Below are 17,824 nucleotides of genomic sequence, written 5' to 3'. Positions count from 1 at the left end.
GCTGCTGCCTTTTCCAAGTGCCCATAGAGCTGTGACGTACAGCGCACCGCTGCCTGCCACCTCTGGAAGAAGATCACAAGCTCTGCTCTCTGCTTTTCACAGAAAAGAGCCCAGAGCAGTTTACAGCAGCAGGGAGACGGTGGGTTTTCTCAACATACTTGCACTGTCCTCTGAATTGCCGCATTTTTGGAGAAGCTGGAAACAGCCCTTAAACATACCTGAGTGGCAAGCAGGAACACAAATTTGCTTAATTTTGGTTTGTGCCTTGGGTGCTCACTGTTGAGTCTTACAGCGATGCACAGGGAGGAAGACTCGTGCACTCACAGAGCGAGATGGGATCAGGAAATCCCGTGTTCTGGGCTAGCTTTCCCCAGCTCCCTTCCATGCTGGGATCCATACCCAAAGGGGAGAAGATTTTCCAGCAGCTGCCACCCACTTGAAGCCAGCCTCCCCTCTTTTCCGTATACAAAAACCTCCAAGTTTCCCCAAAGCTCTCCTGATGCAGAGCAGCCACCGCTCCCTTCCACAGGGATTTGGCTCTCCACAGCACTTCAGATCTTCTTTAAAAGCCAACCACTGCAGAAATACACCTTTTTTTTTTTTTTTTTTTAATTCCTAAGTGGGCGAGTACCTGAGCATCCTGGACCCTCAGACTAGTGGGACAAAGGCAAAGGAAACCATCACCGACTGAAACATCCAGTTTTCTGCAGGATTGCCCAGTACATACAATTCCCTTTATAGGAACTGCATGCTTCAAGCCATCCAGCAAGGAAATACAACTGTGTGGAAGTGTGAGGGGGCCTAACAGTCAGCAGTGATGGGCTTCAGTCCAGCAAAGCACACACCTCAGACTGGATCCACAGTGCCTGGGCTCAAAAGTAAAGACAGAGGTAATAAACATATGCATGAACTCCCAGGGCAGAAGGCTGTGCTTGCCCTGGAATAGGAGGAGGAATAGTTTTTCAGCGAAGCAGCAGCTTATTCTGTATTAGACTACGTTCATCCAGTCTCAGATTTATAGCCAGCTACTGACTTCCTAAAGCCCACAAAAAGGAGCGAAAGGAAAAGATGAAAAACCACAAACCAGATGGTGGGGCAAACCTTATTCTCGCTTTAAGGCAAGTTCCAAAACAGGCTCAACATTAGAGGCACGCTGCTTGCTCCTTGCTCTGAAGGGTTTGTTTTGTTCTGTTTCTTAAATACGTAGACTCTCTTCGAGCAAAATAATCAATTTTGCTAATTGAGTATCCTTTCTCATTCACCTCTCTTGAATACATGAAGAAGCCACTTAAGCTTACAGGCAGAGTCAGAGGAGAACAGACCAGACCCCCAAACAGAGGCACGCGGCTTCTCTGCTATTTGGCATCTCTTATGCTCCAGCCTGGCAGAGAACAAGCACACCTTGACCCGGAGAAAGTCTCACACAGTCAGTCTTACCCAGTCTTACACCTCACACAAAATCTAGAAGAATGCACATTCATCCCAGACAGAAAATGAGAGATATTTCAAAGTGTTCTCCATTAATTTATCATTTAATACAAATGCTGACAGAAAAGCAGGTAAGACCTTGTAGACACTTCCATCTATTTACAAATGAAGTAGTGAATTGCCACCTTTCCACTCTATTTTTTTTGTTGAATCTGTAACTCAAAGGACCCTTAGACACTATGTGGCAGCAAGGTGAGGCTGAGCCAGCTTTAAGAGGGAGAAAAGCGAGGTGAAGAGGGAAGAAGAAATAGCATTTCAACATATGGCTTTTTCTAGACAACCACCATGCACACACAACAGGTCTCCACTTCCTTGTTCTTTAATACAAAAGTGACACTGTTGGCTCTATAGTTCTAAAAAAGAAATAAAGGAGACAAACACTGACTTTCAGATCTCTGGATCCTCTTGCCTCCTTCAGTCCATTCCATCCCACTTCAGCATAATATCTAGAAGGCTTTTCTTTCAAGTTTAAAAAGTATGTTGCAGGAGTAAAGACACAGGGAGTTGGATATAGCGAACCTTTCTTCTACTCCTTTTGTCATCTCAGAGTTTTTCCAAAAGGTAGTAAAACATCTAACCTTTCAAAGAAAGCGATCTCAGTGCCTTGTGTGCCTCTGAATACCTCCCCCGTGACCAGGCCTATATGTACAAGACTTCAAAATTCCCCTGAACTTGCAAAGAATTCCGTTTACGGAATTCTTCTCATACATTCTACTTAATCTCTACTCCTATTAAAAATGTTTTGATAGTTACAAACAATAAATATTCACAATACCAACCCAGTTAGCCATTCCCATAAAGGCTCAAGACTTTTTTTTGATGGGGAAGAGAAGCAGGAAAGGAAGAAAACAGCAGAAGGAGAAGAAAAGCAAGAAAAGGACCAGTTCAAACAGAAAGCGAGAATTCATGACATTTTGTTAGCATTGATTTATGAGAACAGCAGACAGGTAATTTCACTTATCCAGGATCCTAAATAAATTCAAGAAACAGTTCATAACCTGACTCAACAAATCTCATGGTCTCCTTTATTACCTAGGCTATCCTTTTTATTTTTTTGTTAAATATACCTCTGCAGGGCACAATCACATACAATCAATACGATTGGAAAATTACATGAGCTCTATCCCAAGCATATACGCACCAATGTTAAAAAGTATTTAAAAAACCAAACAAACCAAAAAATAAAATAAACTCCACCCAAAAAGGTGATAATGACTGCAGAATGTCTCGGGGAGACTTGTACGGAACTAACAAGATCAAAGAAAACTAGGCTTACAAAAAACAGGGAAAAAGTAATCTGTAGAGAAATCCCACAACTGGAAGTGGATCATTTCAAAGAGGGGGTAGGAGCTGTCATATAGAAGATCCCACAACTCTTCCTCCCTCCTCCCACGCATGCCTTACCTCACCTCTTCCTCCCCATAGCAACAAATACAACGGGGAAAGAGCTTGACACTATGCGACCAGTTATAGAAAATAGGGAAAAATAATCAAGCTACAGCACAGTTGCTAAGCTGACTTCAAGGAAAGCTCCTCTTAGCATAGAGGCTGCTTACACAGCAAGCAGAGGCCAAAGGGGTAATGGGAACTCCTTAAAATTAGAAAAAACTGAAAGTCATTTAATGATTTGAAGATTTGCCCATGTTAGAGCAGCTTCACTTAGGAGAGGCTGCCGATTAAAGGTACCAATAGTAAACTGTGCAGCAGCTGTGACGTGAACAGGGTTTCTTCTCTTCTGTCTCAGGTTGCTTTATACATTTATAAAATGCTGCTACCAAGTTTCTTTTTAAAAAGCTAGAAATAAAGAGATCAGTGCACACATCCAGTTGTGGGATTCATCCAATACACAATCTGGTTTGGATGCCAAAGACTTGTGAGTACTGTCTGCCACAGAGCGATTTATAAATCTTTTTAACATTACAAAGAAGCAAATAATTTCTTAAACATCAAATACTCCACAAGATTTTCTTTTTTGCTTACAGATATATTTTCCCCATATACATTTCGTATGTAATTCCATCATCTCTAATGCTTTTTATTTTCAGAGGCACTGCACCACCTGTTGCCTCCATCTTTCCCAAAACTGTATTTTTCAAATTGAAGTAAATACTTGTGTTTTCCTAAAACTTTCAAATCTTAGAATCAGTTGTTTCCTGGAATATGAAAACATCCAGCCTGTATATCCAAAGACACCTGCCTTGCTGGATGAAGCTAGGCACCTAGACTTTCCTAAATGCTGAACACCTGGCAATTTGCACTAAAATCATTCACAAACTCACTGGAATTGCAAAGATTGCCTGGGAAAGATCAGTTAATTATTTAGGTTACTAAGCTATAGGCATTCAGTTTTGATTATTATGGTCACATATTTTAAGGTTCAAATGACCGGGATGTTCCCAATGCAGACAAATCCACATTCCCACATGCTTTTTTTTATTGGGAAATTTCAGAAAAAGCTGCACCCTCTTTGCTTACCATAGTGTTCAAAGAGTTTCCACGGCATGATATTACACTTGCCATGGGGAAATAAAGTTATAAAGAAAATCAATATTAAGTTTGTTCTCCTTTTCCTGCTAATCAAGGCTCTACCTGCATCACAAGAAGTGCCTCAAAGACTATGACAACACTAAGCAGTTACATTCTTCTTCCTACACAATAAAGACCGCTTGTTAACTGTGTAAGGACACTGTGCTGGGATAACATTCCCCAAAATCGCTTACTGATATTGCATGACTTGAACTAACTTACTCTAGCCTCTTTCACCCCCTCGACATTTCAACAGAAAATAATGCAGTTGATAACAGTTGAGTATGAAAAAGAGAATCCCCAAATGAAGTTTTTGACATTTCAGATTATATTTCATCTGAGAATACATCAATTTGCGCTACATAATCTGTATGCTGGTGTACCACAAGTAACAACCACCCAACTGTTAGCACCAAGGCTATACCTAAAAGGTGGCTCAGAAAAGCTGTTTCACTTTCCTCATAAATTCAGAGTTTACATTTACTCAAGCAAGGCAGATGTTTTTCCAGTTCATGTCTAAATTGCCATTTAGACAACTCAAGAACTTTTGCTGCCTTTTTTTCATCCAGGGGAACTGATTTATTGCGATACAAAAAATTAAGTTGCTGACACGCTGACTTTTTTTTGGTTGTTTTTAAATCAGTGCTACCAACATTATAAGATGCAAATAGGAAGTGTGTGTTTTGGAAAGTGAACGATGACAAAATTTGAATATGAAGGTAACGTCATGCCCCAGTCCTGCTTTGTGTTCCTTCTAGCTATTCTAGGACTACAAAAACTTCTTCATACACACACAGACAAGCAGAAAACTTGCACACTGCTTATATGTTCCCCCCCCCCATTTTATAACAAAGAAGATGAGATGGCACTCCTGCTCTTGAGCCTCCTGATTATTAGCACTGAATTTCTTGGACCACGAAAGGGGGTCTGAAATAGCTTAGTCAACCGAAGATACTTTATATTCGGGTTCTTCAGACAACTATCCTGTAAGTCTGCTTCGCTATAGTCCGATTTATAAATGGAAATGGCAATGGAAATGAGGGTTTATGCTACTCTAACTTATAAATTTCTCTCTGAACCTGAAAGCCTTCGTAACAGTCTGCAAGAGTTTTAGATCAAGGAAGGGAAATGCAAGTGGCTTTCTTGTATTATCAATGAAAAGCCTCACTCTTAGTCCTTTCTAATAAAGAATTTGCCCCACCTTACTCAATTTGTGCTGTCAAGAGACAATATCATCATACAAGTTTGCTTCTTCCACATCTAATTTAATGTAATGCTACAGTTTGACAAGACTTTTCAGTTCCAATGGGCTTAAAAGTCAGTCACATTTGCAACACAGATTTATCTTTTACTGTAACTGAATTAAATTTTAAATTAGTATTCAATTTAGACTTAAACACTTAAAGACAAGGCTTCTTTGATTATATAAAATTTCTATGTTCCTTCTCCCTCTCTAAATGAGCCATTCCTTCATCTGAGAGAGCACATGAGAGACTGGAAACATGTCAGAATACCCCAGATACATCTCAGTACATTGCAAATTGTATGACTAAATGGAATGATTTTCCACAATTCAACATATGGAGAAGGCTTGACAATCATTAACTTTTGTAAATTGTTATTAGGATAATACAGTCAACTCACAAAACCCTACAAAGATTTGACAATCAAAATGGCTACACCAGGAAAAAAAAAAAGTGTAAAGCACAAGTCTTTGGCTCTCCTTTAAAGAAAAACAGCAGTTTACCATGTTTATACAGATCCCCCGTTTGCCTACCAGTAGGGGCAATATCACATTTGTGCATCACTGAGTAATAACACCATTAGAAAAGGCAACTTCACAGAAGTTATTGGCTAAGCGAATTCATTTGAATGCTCTGTTTTGAGGCAGCAAGCTGTCACTGTTACACAATCAGGGAGGGTGAACAGGGAAGCCACAGAAGGAAAGGAAGGAAGGTATGGACAAAAGGGAGAGAGTAAGGCTCAGAGGAAACTAGACAGAGAAGAACTTGAGAAGAAAGGGGATAACAGTGCTGCAAGTTTGAAAGGTACTCTGATCTGAATAAAAAAGTCCTACTCTAAAATGGGACAGGATACGATAGTATGCAAGAGGGGCAGAAGAAAAAGTGTAAGTTTATCCTATTAAGAAAAGAGAGCTAAGTCACAGGAAAGGAAGAAGAGATGTTGACAGAAGGAGGAGGAAAATAACACTACAGAATAAAGAAACAACATTCCTACACTGACTGAATCACTGTTTGACATACCAAAACTTAACCTAACACTTGAAGCTTCCTATTCTGGGGAGTTTCTCCATGCTGGGGCTGAAACTCAGGTAATCAATGAGTGTTCAAAGTTGTCTACTGCAGTAGAAAATCTAACCTACCTACCAAATGATGCAGTAGTGTCCTAACACCATTGTAATACTGCTTCTTCTTGCCCAAGTAGAAGGAACTAAACCACTTTCTAGCTGAGACCAATTTCACTGAGGTGGACAGCATTCCTGTACAACTGGGACAATGATGGGCTATAGAAATGAACGTAGCAGTATACAGAGTTACTCCAGACATTTTCATTCCCTAGTTATTTGCTGTAACCATCAATGCTTCTGTTATATGTAGAGCTATCTGTCCTCCCAGTTCTACTAGCATGCTTTTCCACAAAAAGGGAAAATTTTAGGTGCCGCTTCCAGAAAGAATTAAAAGCATGCACTGCATTTTGCTGTTTGACTTGTTTTATCAACTAAACTTCTGCAAAAGCAGAAAAAGGACAAGAGGAGGAAGGGAAAAAACAAAGCCAAAAATCAATACTGTTGGTAAATATTAAACAAACTATTTAACAAGCCAAAATATAATATTGGGCAAACAGGGCATTCACCTGGACACACTGACCACAACAAGGACACTATGCACAAAGTACAGCACGGAGAGCTGGATAAAGGAGAAAAAACAAGAGTAAGGTCTTCCTTCTAATCCACAGGTTTTGGAAGCATTCACCATATGGAGGCCAGCAATCTGAACAGCTCTTACTGCAGAATTCCTCCCGGGAGCAAAAGTGGAGAAAAAATTAATCCCTAACTTGGCAAGGAAACTAGCTGGCACAAGTAATAAAAGGCAAAAAGTTTTTTGCCCCTCCAGATTTTCTTCCTAGTGTTGAAAATGACTCTGTAGATTCAAACATATCATAACCGTCTTTGAAAATTCATTTTACATCAAGAATTACTGCAATCAAAAAAGGTACATTCTGGGCTTGTCCTCCTAGATTAGAATATTGCACTATTATCTCAACTAAAATGAGCTCCCTGTGTTAATAAAGACACAGCAGGAAGAAGTAAACTAATTAAAAACTACAATGAGAAGGCTGACCTGATGGTGGTGCTCTGCACTTAAGCATGGGAGAACAGGGTACGGTGCCCATATCAGTTGACTTGTGAGCAGGCTGCCAGGGGAACACATTAATCATGGTCATGCCCAGAGCACAGAAGGGAGGAACAGACCTGACGGGCTCAAAACTGCATCAGCCTAGCTCTGCTCAGCTTGAAGGGGAGCAGCTGTAATGCTAGGTCTCAAGTAGGAGATAAGGATGGATGGGGGCAAGGTGTAGATGAAGCTATTTTACTGCGATGATTCTTTGCCAAAAGAGGGGTTAGAAAAAAAAGCAAGCTTCAAAACTACTCTTGGCAATTAAGAGGCCAAAGTTCAACTAAGAGCGAAATAAACCCGTGTGAAGACGTATGGAAAGTGTGGGCGTGTGTGCTGAAAAATGCCTTTATTTTCATTCAGTGTTTCTACCTCCCAGACATTTGATCACAACAGCTGCGCTCATGCGAAAAAATTCTTAAAACATACCCAATATATATACAGATATAACTATGTATATATGTATATATATATTTATATATAAATTTTTATTTAAATAAAAAAGAAAGCTCGAATCCCAAGCCAATATGTGTATCAAATCCTTGACCAGCCAGGTCTGTAGGGCATAATCAAATTCAATGTGAAATAGTATATAAACGCGGTGCCTTGACTGGGCAAATTAAATAATTGCTACTCAAAAGAGTCTTCTGTTTGGACTCTCCTACTGGTAGGCAATAGTGGGACTGTATCCCCTCCCACCCCCCATTTTGTTTTATTTAACAGTATGATGAATGCAAAGCTTAGCCCAAGGTTGCTATGACCTCAGCAGGAGTTAAGGTTAAGGAAAAAACTAAAAACCAAAAAAAATTATTAACTCTTGCTTTACCCAACCAAAGCAATGCAGTAATTTATTACATAACCAGTGCTTTCCAATTTAGTAGTCTAACCCAGAAAGAAAAAATGAGAACAGGCCAAGAAGGTGCAGAGGGAGCAGCACTTTAAAGTCATTCTCCACAGAGTTCTTTGTATACAGGGTCTCACACCAGTGCATGTCGAAAGAGTCAAAAAATGTGCAGCAAGAGCAAAATCTTTCATTTCTTTAACTTTTAAATAAAACACCTAGAAAGGCTTACCATTTCTCCACCTTACGTTTACAAAGCATCTACTTGGAGAAGTAGCACACTAGATCTATCCAGCAAAATTTGCTTTTCACTACTTCAACTACTTCTGACAGGATCTGTGCTGTACCTTAAATGGTCATTTTGATGCAACTTTTCCCCTGTGAAAGGGGAATCTAGGAAGGATTCACTGCAGCAGTGGCAGACAAGCTGCAGATTGATTCTCAGGTGTCAAATTCTAATACACACAGACTTTAAACAATGTCAAATTTAAAAAAGAAATAAATGTTCCCCTCTTTTTTAAAGATAGCCATCATCTTGATTGCCATCAAAGATGTTGGTCTCCTTCAGTAAAAGGCCCTCACAACAGTATTACAATTGAATAACTGTTGTATCACTGAACAAAAGAAAGGAAAAAAATCAAGTTATAGAGGAAATTGTTATGTTTTTAATGATAATAATAAAATAACAATGAAGAAAAAACAAAGGCAAGAGTTGCTGAGAAGGAGGCATACATGAAAGACCTGTTTCAAAAGGCAGAGAGTTCAGTAAGTCCCTCTGCATCAAATTAATTGTATGGACTTTGGGTAAGCTTGTTTTAAAGGCAGTGAGAAGGGGGAAAAAAACACCCCAGCAAACACTGGATGAACTAACATGGTTCACCAGCTCATGGGCAGTTAACATCCTTCTAGCAACTGCGTAACCTTATGTTCACTCTACTTCATGTTTCTAGCCTTGGTCATGGCTGCACAACCTTCACTGGTTAGTTAAGCCTCTCTACCACAAGCCTCAGCTAACCAGCTTCAGAAATACCCATGCTGTAGTAGACTGGTCTGCATTCTGCTGACCTCTTTAGTCCCAACAGAAAATAAAAGGCCAGCAACCTTCAAATAAAATAATGCATGTTGGACACTTATTTTGTTATCCTCTTTAATTACACATGCTGTGCTGGGACATACACGAAGGACTGCACCTGTTACATGGCAAAGACTCTGTCACTTGTAGTTTAAACTTAAATAATTTAAGCAGTCTCGCACAAGCTAGGGTTCAGTTCCTAGCCACAGTGGGGGGAACTGTTTTAAGAATGAAGTTTGCTGCACATCTTTTGACACTGCAATTCACAGCTACTCTGCAACCCTCATTCCTTGTTTACCCTTAAACCATACAAGGAAGCGGCCAGGTTGTTTTAGTCATTGAGAAATTAAGGTGATAAGGAATTATGCACTGGGTATGTAATAATACCAAAATAAAAGAAAAAACCTACTTCATTAAGATCATACAATTAATCAAACAGAGTATATATATAATATCTTTTTTTTTTTAAGCCCTGGGATCCAAGGCGTCCAAAGTTATTAAAATAAAGTTCATTCACAGAACAAAAACAAATTTAATTTGAATCGCTTGCAGATACTGCTAATTTTCATTTTTTTAATTAAAAAATGCGTTAATGTGAACTATGTGCAGGATTTGTTTCTAGTAGTTGTGTTTGTGCACATTGCCTCTGGACCTGCTGCTCTGCTACTGCTGTTGCTCCTGGGTTTCTCCAATCACCCCTGGAAAAAAACGTGATGGAAGCTACCAACACCCCAGCAAAAGAAACTCTGGGGTATGCTGGCCTCACTTCATGGAGCAGACGTGGGTGTAACTCCCGCTCTCTGGGAGTCGTGGTTGTCTCCTCCTCCCTCTGGGTCCTCTGACAGGCTGAGAGATGCTGTCTTGTTTGACAGGAGGCCAATGTTCTCTTGTGTCAAGGCTGATCCGTTCGGAACATCGCTGCTGAAAGAAAGTTGAGAAGAAAGAGGGAAGGGGTGAAGAGAAGTAATTACTGAGATTTTTCATTTATTTTAAGTAAAAGGACTTCAATATTTGTTGCTGCAGCATCTCAATGAACAGTTGTGAACATATGTAAACATGTAAAAACTTGTGTTGTATAATAAATACGTTGTCTGGTACGCTGCAGGTACTTACCAGAAAGAGAAGAACTAACACAAGGCTAACTGAAAACAAACAAGACTACATATTTTTAGGGTTCTAGATTAGTTATATTTTGCAAGGTATTTCAGTATATGCCGCAAGATGTACAGTATCAATCTGTACAATGCACACATTCCAGAATATTTAACTTACCTGGATCATTTATCTTAATTTTTTTAATTAAAAAAAAAAAGTTGTTTCAATTTCATTATTTCCAGAATTTCATATGGAAAAATTAGTTTCTGCTCTGGAGGCCTCGATCTAATGCTGCAGCACAGAACTCAAGGATTGGTTATAGGACTTCATAAGCAATTAATAGGGATACGTTTTCTGAATAAATACACTTTCTGAATAAACATCCAGATTCTAAACTGTTCGCATGAAGCTATGTAAACTTGACTTACGAAACATCTGCAGCATTTGAGCTTTTCTGTTCAAAGTATTAGGCTGAATACACACAGATGCTTGCAGCCATCTGAAAATGGTTGCTTTGTAGATTTCCAGCATTCCCAGCCAACATCTTATTTCAACTGACTATCAAATGTGAGTTTAAATCATTCCCAGCATCTACACAGATAAAAATTACTGCCTACAAATAAGAGTGAACTTTGTTTCAAAGTTACATACCTTTCTAGACAACATCCACATCACAAACATTAGCAGGATGGAATAACTTTCCTCTCACATTTGGAACATTTCTTTTCTTTGAAACTAAAATGGTAGATAAAGATTTCTTTTATGGTTGTTGTTTATCTCCTGCTCCTCCCTACTATTCGTCCAATATTGGCTAGATGGACTTCTAGCCTTACAAACATTGCAATTCTTCTGTTGTGTTAATTGATATACAGTCTCATTCCACTCACCTACTCATCAGCTGAAATGACCCTTAATTCATGCTTGCACTATGAAAGCTTGATTTGTATAATCTTTTCCTAGTATATGCTTCCACATCAGAGATAATGTGAGGCAAGGGGTATTATTCATATACCAGAGTGGGACCCTGATTAAGTCATTCTCCTGTTATACAAAGAAAGGTTGAAGACCCACATTACCTGAATGTCAGTGCGAGGTCCTCAGCTGGAACCTTGCTTTGTGGTTCTAATTGTCCATTTTCTGTCTGTTTAGTGGTGCCCAGTTTGTTTTTAATATCCAGTGAAGACTGGCTCTCCTTTAAAAAAAAAGGACAGAAGAAACATTCTTTAACATTGTGTTAAAAGAATTTGAGACTTCATCCTTTGGGACCAATGATGAAGGCCTGTAAATTGGAGTCACACAGTATAACCCATAAAAGCCATGAGACAAGAAAACAGACTCAGTAAGATATGCTCATCCTCTCAGGACACAGTATTTCCCAAAAGGAAGGGATGATTCTTGTAACAACAAGCAAAGACCATCGACTGTAACAGCACACAGACTTCTGAACACTAGCCTGTACTTGCAGATGATGTTTTCTATGTTAAAGCAGTTTATAGAACTCATGGCACAGTGACCTTGGAGATGATTCATAGTTTTCAACAAATTCAGCACCATGCTTATTTTCAAATGCCGACAAAATAACAGCAGAGCATTTTAAAGTTGCCAGAATTCAAATTCTTCACAAAGAAGAATCAAGAAACTTTTCAGGAGGTTTTAAAGAATAAAGAGGTGAAGAGGGAGATGGATGACTCCAGCTGTGGTCATCCAGCAGAGAGCCTTTTTGCCAGGGTGAAGGGGCTGCAGCCAGCTACGTGGCTCTCCACTCCACCTCTCTGCCTCCCACCCCCAGGGCACTCACCATGCTCAGCTCACGGGTTCTCTTCCCAATTTCCCTTTCCACCTGGTGTAGCTCCAAGCTCAGCTGTTCACTTGAGATCATCCCAGGCCACTTGGGAGGTGGGGGTGGGGGCTGTGGTTGGCCTGCCAAGGTAGTCGCCTCCCTCTGCAACAGCAGCCTGTTACTAACAGCCTAAATGCATAAAGCCAAGCACATACACAACTGAGCACACAACACACCAAGCACAGAAAGAGCTCTAGGCCATAACTCTCAAGTATTGCTTATTTGCAAAATCAAGACCTTCTCTCTCCATGTTTAACAAGGTCCCAATCAAAATCACTTCCAATGCAAGTTTAAACATTTTTTAAATGCAGAGAAGTCTTTTCACTTTTAAACAAGCAGTGTTAAATACATTTACTGTAATAAATTTGCATGGGTTTTCCCCATATACCTCTCCCTTCTCAAAACTAAGTTTAAGCACATGAACAAAACCACTACTGTTTTGTAAGCTATTTGTTGAACAAAAGATAACAGCAGATAAGCAAATCTGCTGCTTTATTTTGCAGTAGTAGAATTTATCGAATTCTACAGTAGAGCCCATATTATTACTAAATCATATAAAATATCTTGAGAGATGTGGATGTCAACATGTAGCTCTCTACTGACCCCGATTAGGAAGCACAGGAACAGAGAAGGGCAAGTGACTACGGTCATTCACAAGTTGCAAGTTACTAGCAGCCAAGTAAAGGCAGTAACCATGTCAGCCACTCCAAAAATCTGTTAATACTTGGGAATCAGTTCCGTAAGCGTATGCTCTGCATTTAAACACACTAACTCCACACAACTGAACATCTGGCTGGTCTACAAGTAGAAATGCTCATTCATTTGAGAAGAAAGCAAAATAATCTCTCTCTTCATGCTCAGACTGAATTAAGTGATTGCTACAACCTTGTAACAGGTAAATCAATAAAGCCTCCTGGGTTTCAAATATCTACTTGCAGCTTTGAACACAAAAGATAAATTGAAAGCTGTTATTACTCAAAATAACTGATTACTTCTGAGAAATTCATACTATGGTAAAATCAAGGCTCAAAACTGAACTATGTAGGATTTAACACTGACACAATCACAATAATAATGAGCAGGAGAGAAAGGCCACTTAGGGGTTTTGCAACTTTCCAATACTCCTCTATTATGGCAAAAGCAGACATGCAAAATTTAAAACATTTTCTCCTCTTGTTCCCAAACAAGAGCACAAGAACACAAGTCATATTTCAAGTAACTAAGAAATGCATACTACTTGTAACTGCTGCTGCGATTTAAAAATTGTGAGCTCTTAAAACTAATCTGCAATAACTCTCCTCTATAACACATGTTCTTCGGTAACCATAGTTTCAGCAGAACCTGCTATCCACTACTTATAGCAATTCCTTCTGGGAAAACATTAATATGAATAGTTGCTGAGGTACCTAGAATAGTTTTCTGGTAAATATTTACTGATTTTTCCTAGGAGGGGAAAAAAGTAACTAAAGCTTTGCTAAAACACTTCCATTATGCCTTGAGATTTCTCCTTCTGTGTCTCACAAAATACAAAGATTTCAGCTCATTAATTCTTTTACAAATGCAGACTCCTATCTTTCCTCATGTTGCAAGTGACTAAATTTCTTCTAAGCACGGAGACATAAAATATTAAGCTTTAATTTTCCAAGCTAAATATCTTTAATATTTATTTTCTTGACTCTTGTGGCTTGCACTATTTAGGAAGAAACAGGTACAACACAAAGCCAAATGTGAAACAGATGAAGATCATAGCTTTCTGTACATAAAATCAGACATTTTCAGTGGCAGTAAAGCCAAGAGGAACAGGTATCTACACAAGTTTGCCTCTGAGTTAACAGATGAACAGAGAGGGGGAGTAAGTGAGAGAGAGTGAAAGCTAACATGAATGAACACAGAGTGCAGATTCAAGTATGGTGATGATTTGCACACGAAGTGCAGGGCAGTTTCTGCTGCTGAGCAGAGTGGTTTACAGTTGTACCACAGTCCTGATGCCTGGCATCACAGAATTAAGTATTGTTCCTGAATATTGTTACAGTCAAAGAAAGATCATCAACACATGAAAAGCAGCTTTACTAGCTTCATCTCTCTCCATACCACCCCTCACCACTCTTCCAAATGTTGGTACCAACCTCTAGTCCTCGCATTTGTGTCTGCTGGCTAATCTGATGGTCTACTTGCTGCAGCTCCATGCGTAGCTGCTGCTCTCGCTCTGCTGAGGGCAACTGTTTCCCATGACCAGCCACATCTGACATGGACAGTCTCTCCCTTTGGGATCAGAAAAGCAAAAATAAGATTTCCAAAAAAGCTTTACTCAGCTGGCACAGAAAGAAATAGATAAAGAAAATTTAGAAAAAGGCAAAGAAAAAATAAAGCAATCCTACCTGTCATTGAAACGTCCCTGAGAAGGTATATTTTGATGAGGAGAATATGGAGAGCCTCCCCAGCCACCGTGAGTTCCATAAGGATTGTAGTCTGCCAGTGCACAGGAAGAAAACCATGTCACATTACTACAAAACTATCCTTTAAATAGTTCAGCCAACACACAGAACTGGACAGAAATTAGAAAATAACCAGGAAGGTCAGCCCTCTAACAGTGAGGAAGTCTGACGTTTCTTCTGCTGAAATGAACACAAAAATACTATGTGTGACCAGTCTCACATGCATATTGCATGACTCTTCCTGCATGTCCAACAAGATTTGCTACAGCCTTCCAGAGTCTATGAGTTTGTGAAGGACTTCAGAAAACAAAGGGACACAAAAACAAACTTACAGCCACTATGAGAGCAGTTATTTTTAAGTTCCTAAAAGACTCAAGAGTCAATTGAGAATTCTGAGATACCTAGTTAACATCAGTTTGAAGATTAAGCTTTCAGGGAACCCAGAGTTCTACCTGTGATGAAGTCTAGAAAGTTACTGCTTGAATTAAGCAGATGAGTTTTTCAGCAGTTAACTCCTGAAAGAAATCTAGAAGGAAGTTTGAGGGAATATAATTAAGTCTTTTCTTAAGATTATCCAGTGCACCTGAAGAAAGAGACCATCTTTTGGAGTAAGATATACAGCCACGCTATACATGTGATGAGAAAAATAGATGTGTAGAAAATAAACCATTCCTACTTCATTTGCTTTGCCTAACAGTACACAAAACAATGGCTGCATTAAGCTTGCAGCAGCAATTATCAATAAAGTAGGAGTGCAGAACAGTACTTTGTTATGATGGTTTTGCATTATATATTTGATAAAGCAGTAAGTTTCTGTATTCTACTACAACAGATTTAAAAGAAGCCTCATCTCAGAGGGACCAGCAGAACAAAGTAACTTTTTCCAAACAGCAACAAATCACCAACACATACATTATGTGTGCATAAACCTCTCTGTGGAACAGGAAGTAGTGCCAGCCTTTTTCTTCAGGCTTCTCAGTGTAGCCCTACCTAGAATTATTTTTAGTGGCATAATGTACATCTCAGCTATATTTCTAAGGCAAGCAACAAGTTTACAGGAGCTGTCTTCAACTTGCACTAGACTGTAGCACTAAAGAAAACAGCAACAGCCAGCAAAATCCAAGAGCACACATCGTACCTGAAATGATTGATTTGGTGGTAGCTCCCTGAACTGCCATGGCCTGCATGGGACCAGAATTCTGGTACATCGCTTTGGAAGTACGAGAGATAGCCCCAAATCTTGACACAGTTGGTCGGTCTCCAAATGGAATGAGGTCATCATCACCAGTCTCTGCTGCTCTTCGCTGCATGTCTAATCGCTGGTCACGCATGGCTTTACTATCTACGTTCTAGACAAGATATGGAAAAGACAGTCAGAAACTTATTCAGAAATGAATAAAACCACATACCTTTTACAACAAGCTCGTACCAGTACAGTAAGCCTCTCTTGTATTCTCTATTCCCTTCATCCTTCAATTAGCCTTCCTATTCTTCAGTTTGTAACTCCACTGTTAGAGTGATGTTTCTTTAATGGTGTAACTTAAGATGGCCATTACTACCACCACTGTGAAGTAGTTGCAAGATTAATTGCGAACAAATCCAAGAGAAGGGAGCAGCAGCAAAAGGAAATTAAGACAGAGAAAGTCTAATGGGACAGAAGGGAAAAAAAAACCTCCAGAAAAAAGTTTAAGAGGAGATCAGTGGGCATTATCTGACAAATACATACTCCTTCCGAAGTCCAAAAGAAATGCCTCTGAAGCCCAGTGTTAAGAACCATATCATCTAACTGCCTGCAGATGACTCAAAATGGGAATTATTCAGTACAGCACTTACTTGGACACGTCTAGTACATCTTTTCAGGCACATTTTTCATTAAACAGTAGTACTTTTTGGAACATCCTGGTTTCTAACTCAGCTTCAGACTCAAACACCTTAACGGGTCAACCAATGAACAGATAAAATATTCTCTCTCTCTACTCGAAGAGCTTTGCCAAGCAGTCACAAAGGAAAAGATGTGCACAGAAAACAAGCTAGATTTAGCAGGATAAGCCAATTTGACTCAACTTACTTAGAAGAAGAAACAACAGATTATCATAAAGATTTTTAACAAAGCTTTTCCTGAGATAAAGTTAGGCCATTTATGGGAGAAGTCACCTGGAGTGAGTAACTTAAAAACACAAGTCAATTGGTTGTTTCCATGAACAAAAATAAATTAAAAAAAAAAATCATCAACACAAAAGAAAAACAAAAATACACCACCACCACCACCCCCCCAATAATCACCACATCCAGATAAACACAAAACAGTAACAGAAATAAACAGACTCAATTTAAAAAAAAAAAAAGGGAAAAGCACTTAGTTAAATGGGAAAGCTATCCGTTGGCTGCCAGGAAACGTAACGCGGTAAGAATTGCCAAAAACAAGTTAAGACTTTGCTAAAGAAATAAAACTGTGGCACAGTGCTGTGTACAGCAAAAAGAATAAGGTAAGTGGGGCTACTACACAAAGAGGACTGGCTAAAGGCTGAAAACTACAGTACGGTCCAAAATTAAAATAAAACTCTGCAAGCTTTCAGTGAGGATAAGGATTGCTAGAAACAGACAAGATAACATAGCTAAGGCAGGAATAATGGAGTGAAAATGGCAGTCACAACTGAGTTGGAAGCTAAACTCAAGAAATGTTAACATGTTGAAATTGGAAGGGGTATTAGCCAGCATCTACTTTGGAATTCAGAGATTAAAATGACATTTTAATCTTGAGTCCGTAGGATGCTAGTACCAATTTTAATTTATTTCCATTTACTGAGTGGGGGGAAAGAACGTAATGAAGTTGCAATGCCATCTGCATCAAATCCAGCACCACGCACTCTCAGATGATACTATTCTTACCCTTGAAAAAAGGAATCTTTTATGAGCAATAAAAAAAGGAAAAATTAATTCACTTGCCATCTGCAGTGAAGGTCTCCTGAGAATTTTTTCCTGTGAGGAGACAAAAACTGAAGAGCAGCAGAGATCCTATTTGCTTATCTGAAAATTAGCTCTGGGGCAGAAGAATGCTTTGTTTAGCAATGAAAAAGGAGGCTGCTTCTCCAGAACCTTATTACCTCTCCT

General features: G+C 39.3%; 1 protein-coding gene across 3 annotated transcripts in view; it reads right to left on the bottom strand.

Annotated features, from left to right (window-relative positions):
* Nucleotides 1-1,524: 1,524 nt before the first annotated feature.
* Nucleotides 1,525-17,824, bottom strand: part of RC3H1 (ring finger and CCCH-type domains 1) — a 50,083-nt gene continuing 33,783 nt past the window's right edge. The window contains exons 15-20 of one of the 3 annotated variants that reach the window (XM_009324625.1): nt 15,852-16,062; nt 14,657-14,747; nt 14,405-14,540; nt 12,237-12,407; nt 11,515-11,630; nt 1,525-10,261 (exon numbers count right to left, since the gene is read on the bottom strand). In XM_009324625.1, coding sequence (XP_009322900.1) covers nt 10,111-10,261; nt 11,515-11,630; nt 12,237-12,407; nt 14,405-14,540; nt 14,657-14,747; nt 15,852-16,062 — 876 coding nt within the window. In that variant the 3' untranslated portion in view covers nt 1,525-10,110. Of the gene's footprint in view, nt 10,265-11,514; nt 11,631-12,236; nt 12,408-14,404; nt 14,541-14,656; nt 14,748-15,851; nt 16,063-17,824 lie in introns of all 3 variants that reach the window. The other 2 variants (XM_009324626.1, XM_009324627.1) reach the window with 2 other exon arrangements.

Source organism: Pygoscelis adeliae, unplaced genomic scaffold, assembly GCF_000699105.1.
Source record: "Pygoscelis adeliae isolate BGI_AS28 unplaced genomic scaffold, ASM69910v1 Scaffold126, whole genome shotgun sequence".
NCBI classification, from domain to species: Eukaryota; Metazoa; Chordata; class Aves; order Sphenisciformes; family Spheniscidae; genus Pygoscelis; species Pygoscelis adeliae.
The sequence above is the reverse complement of the archived record's forward strand: the minus strand, read 5'-3'. Positions and strand labels throughout refer to the sequence as shown.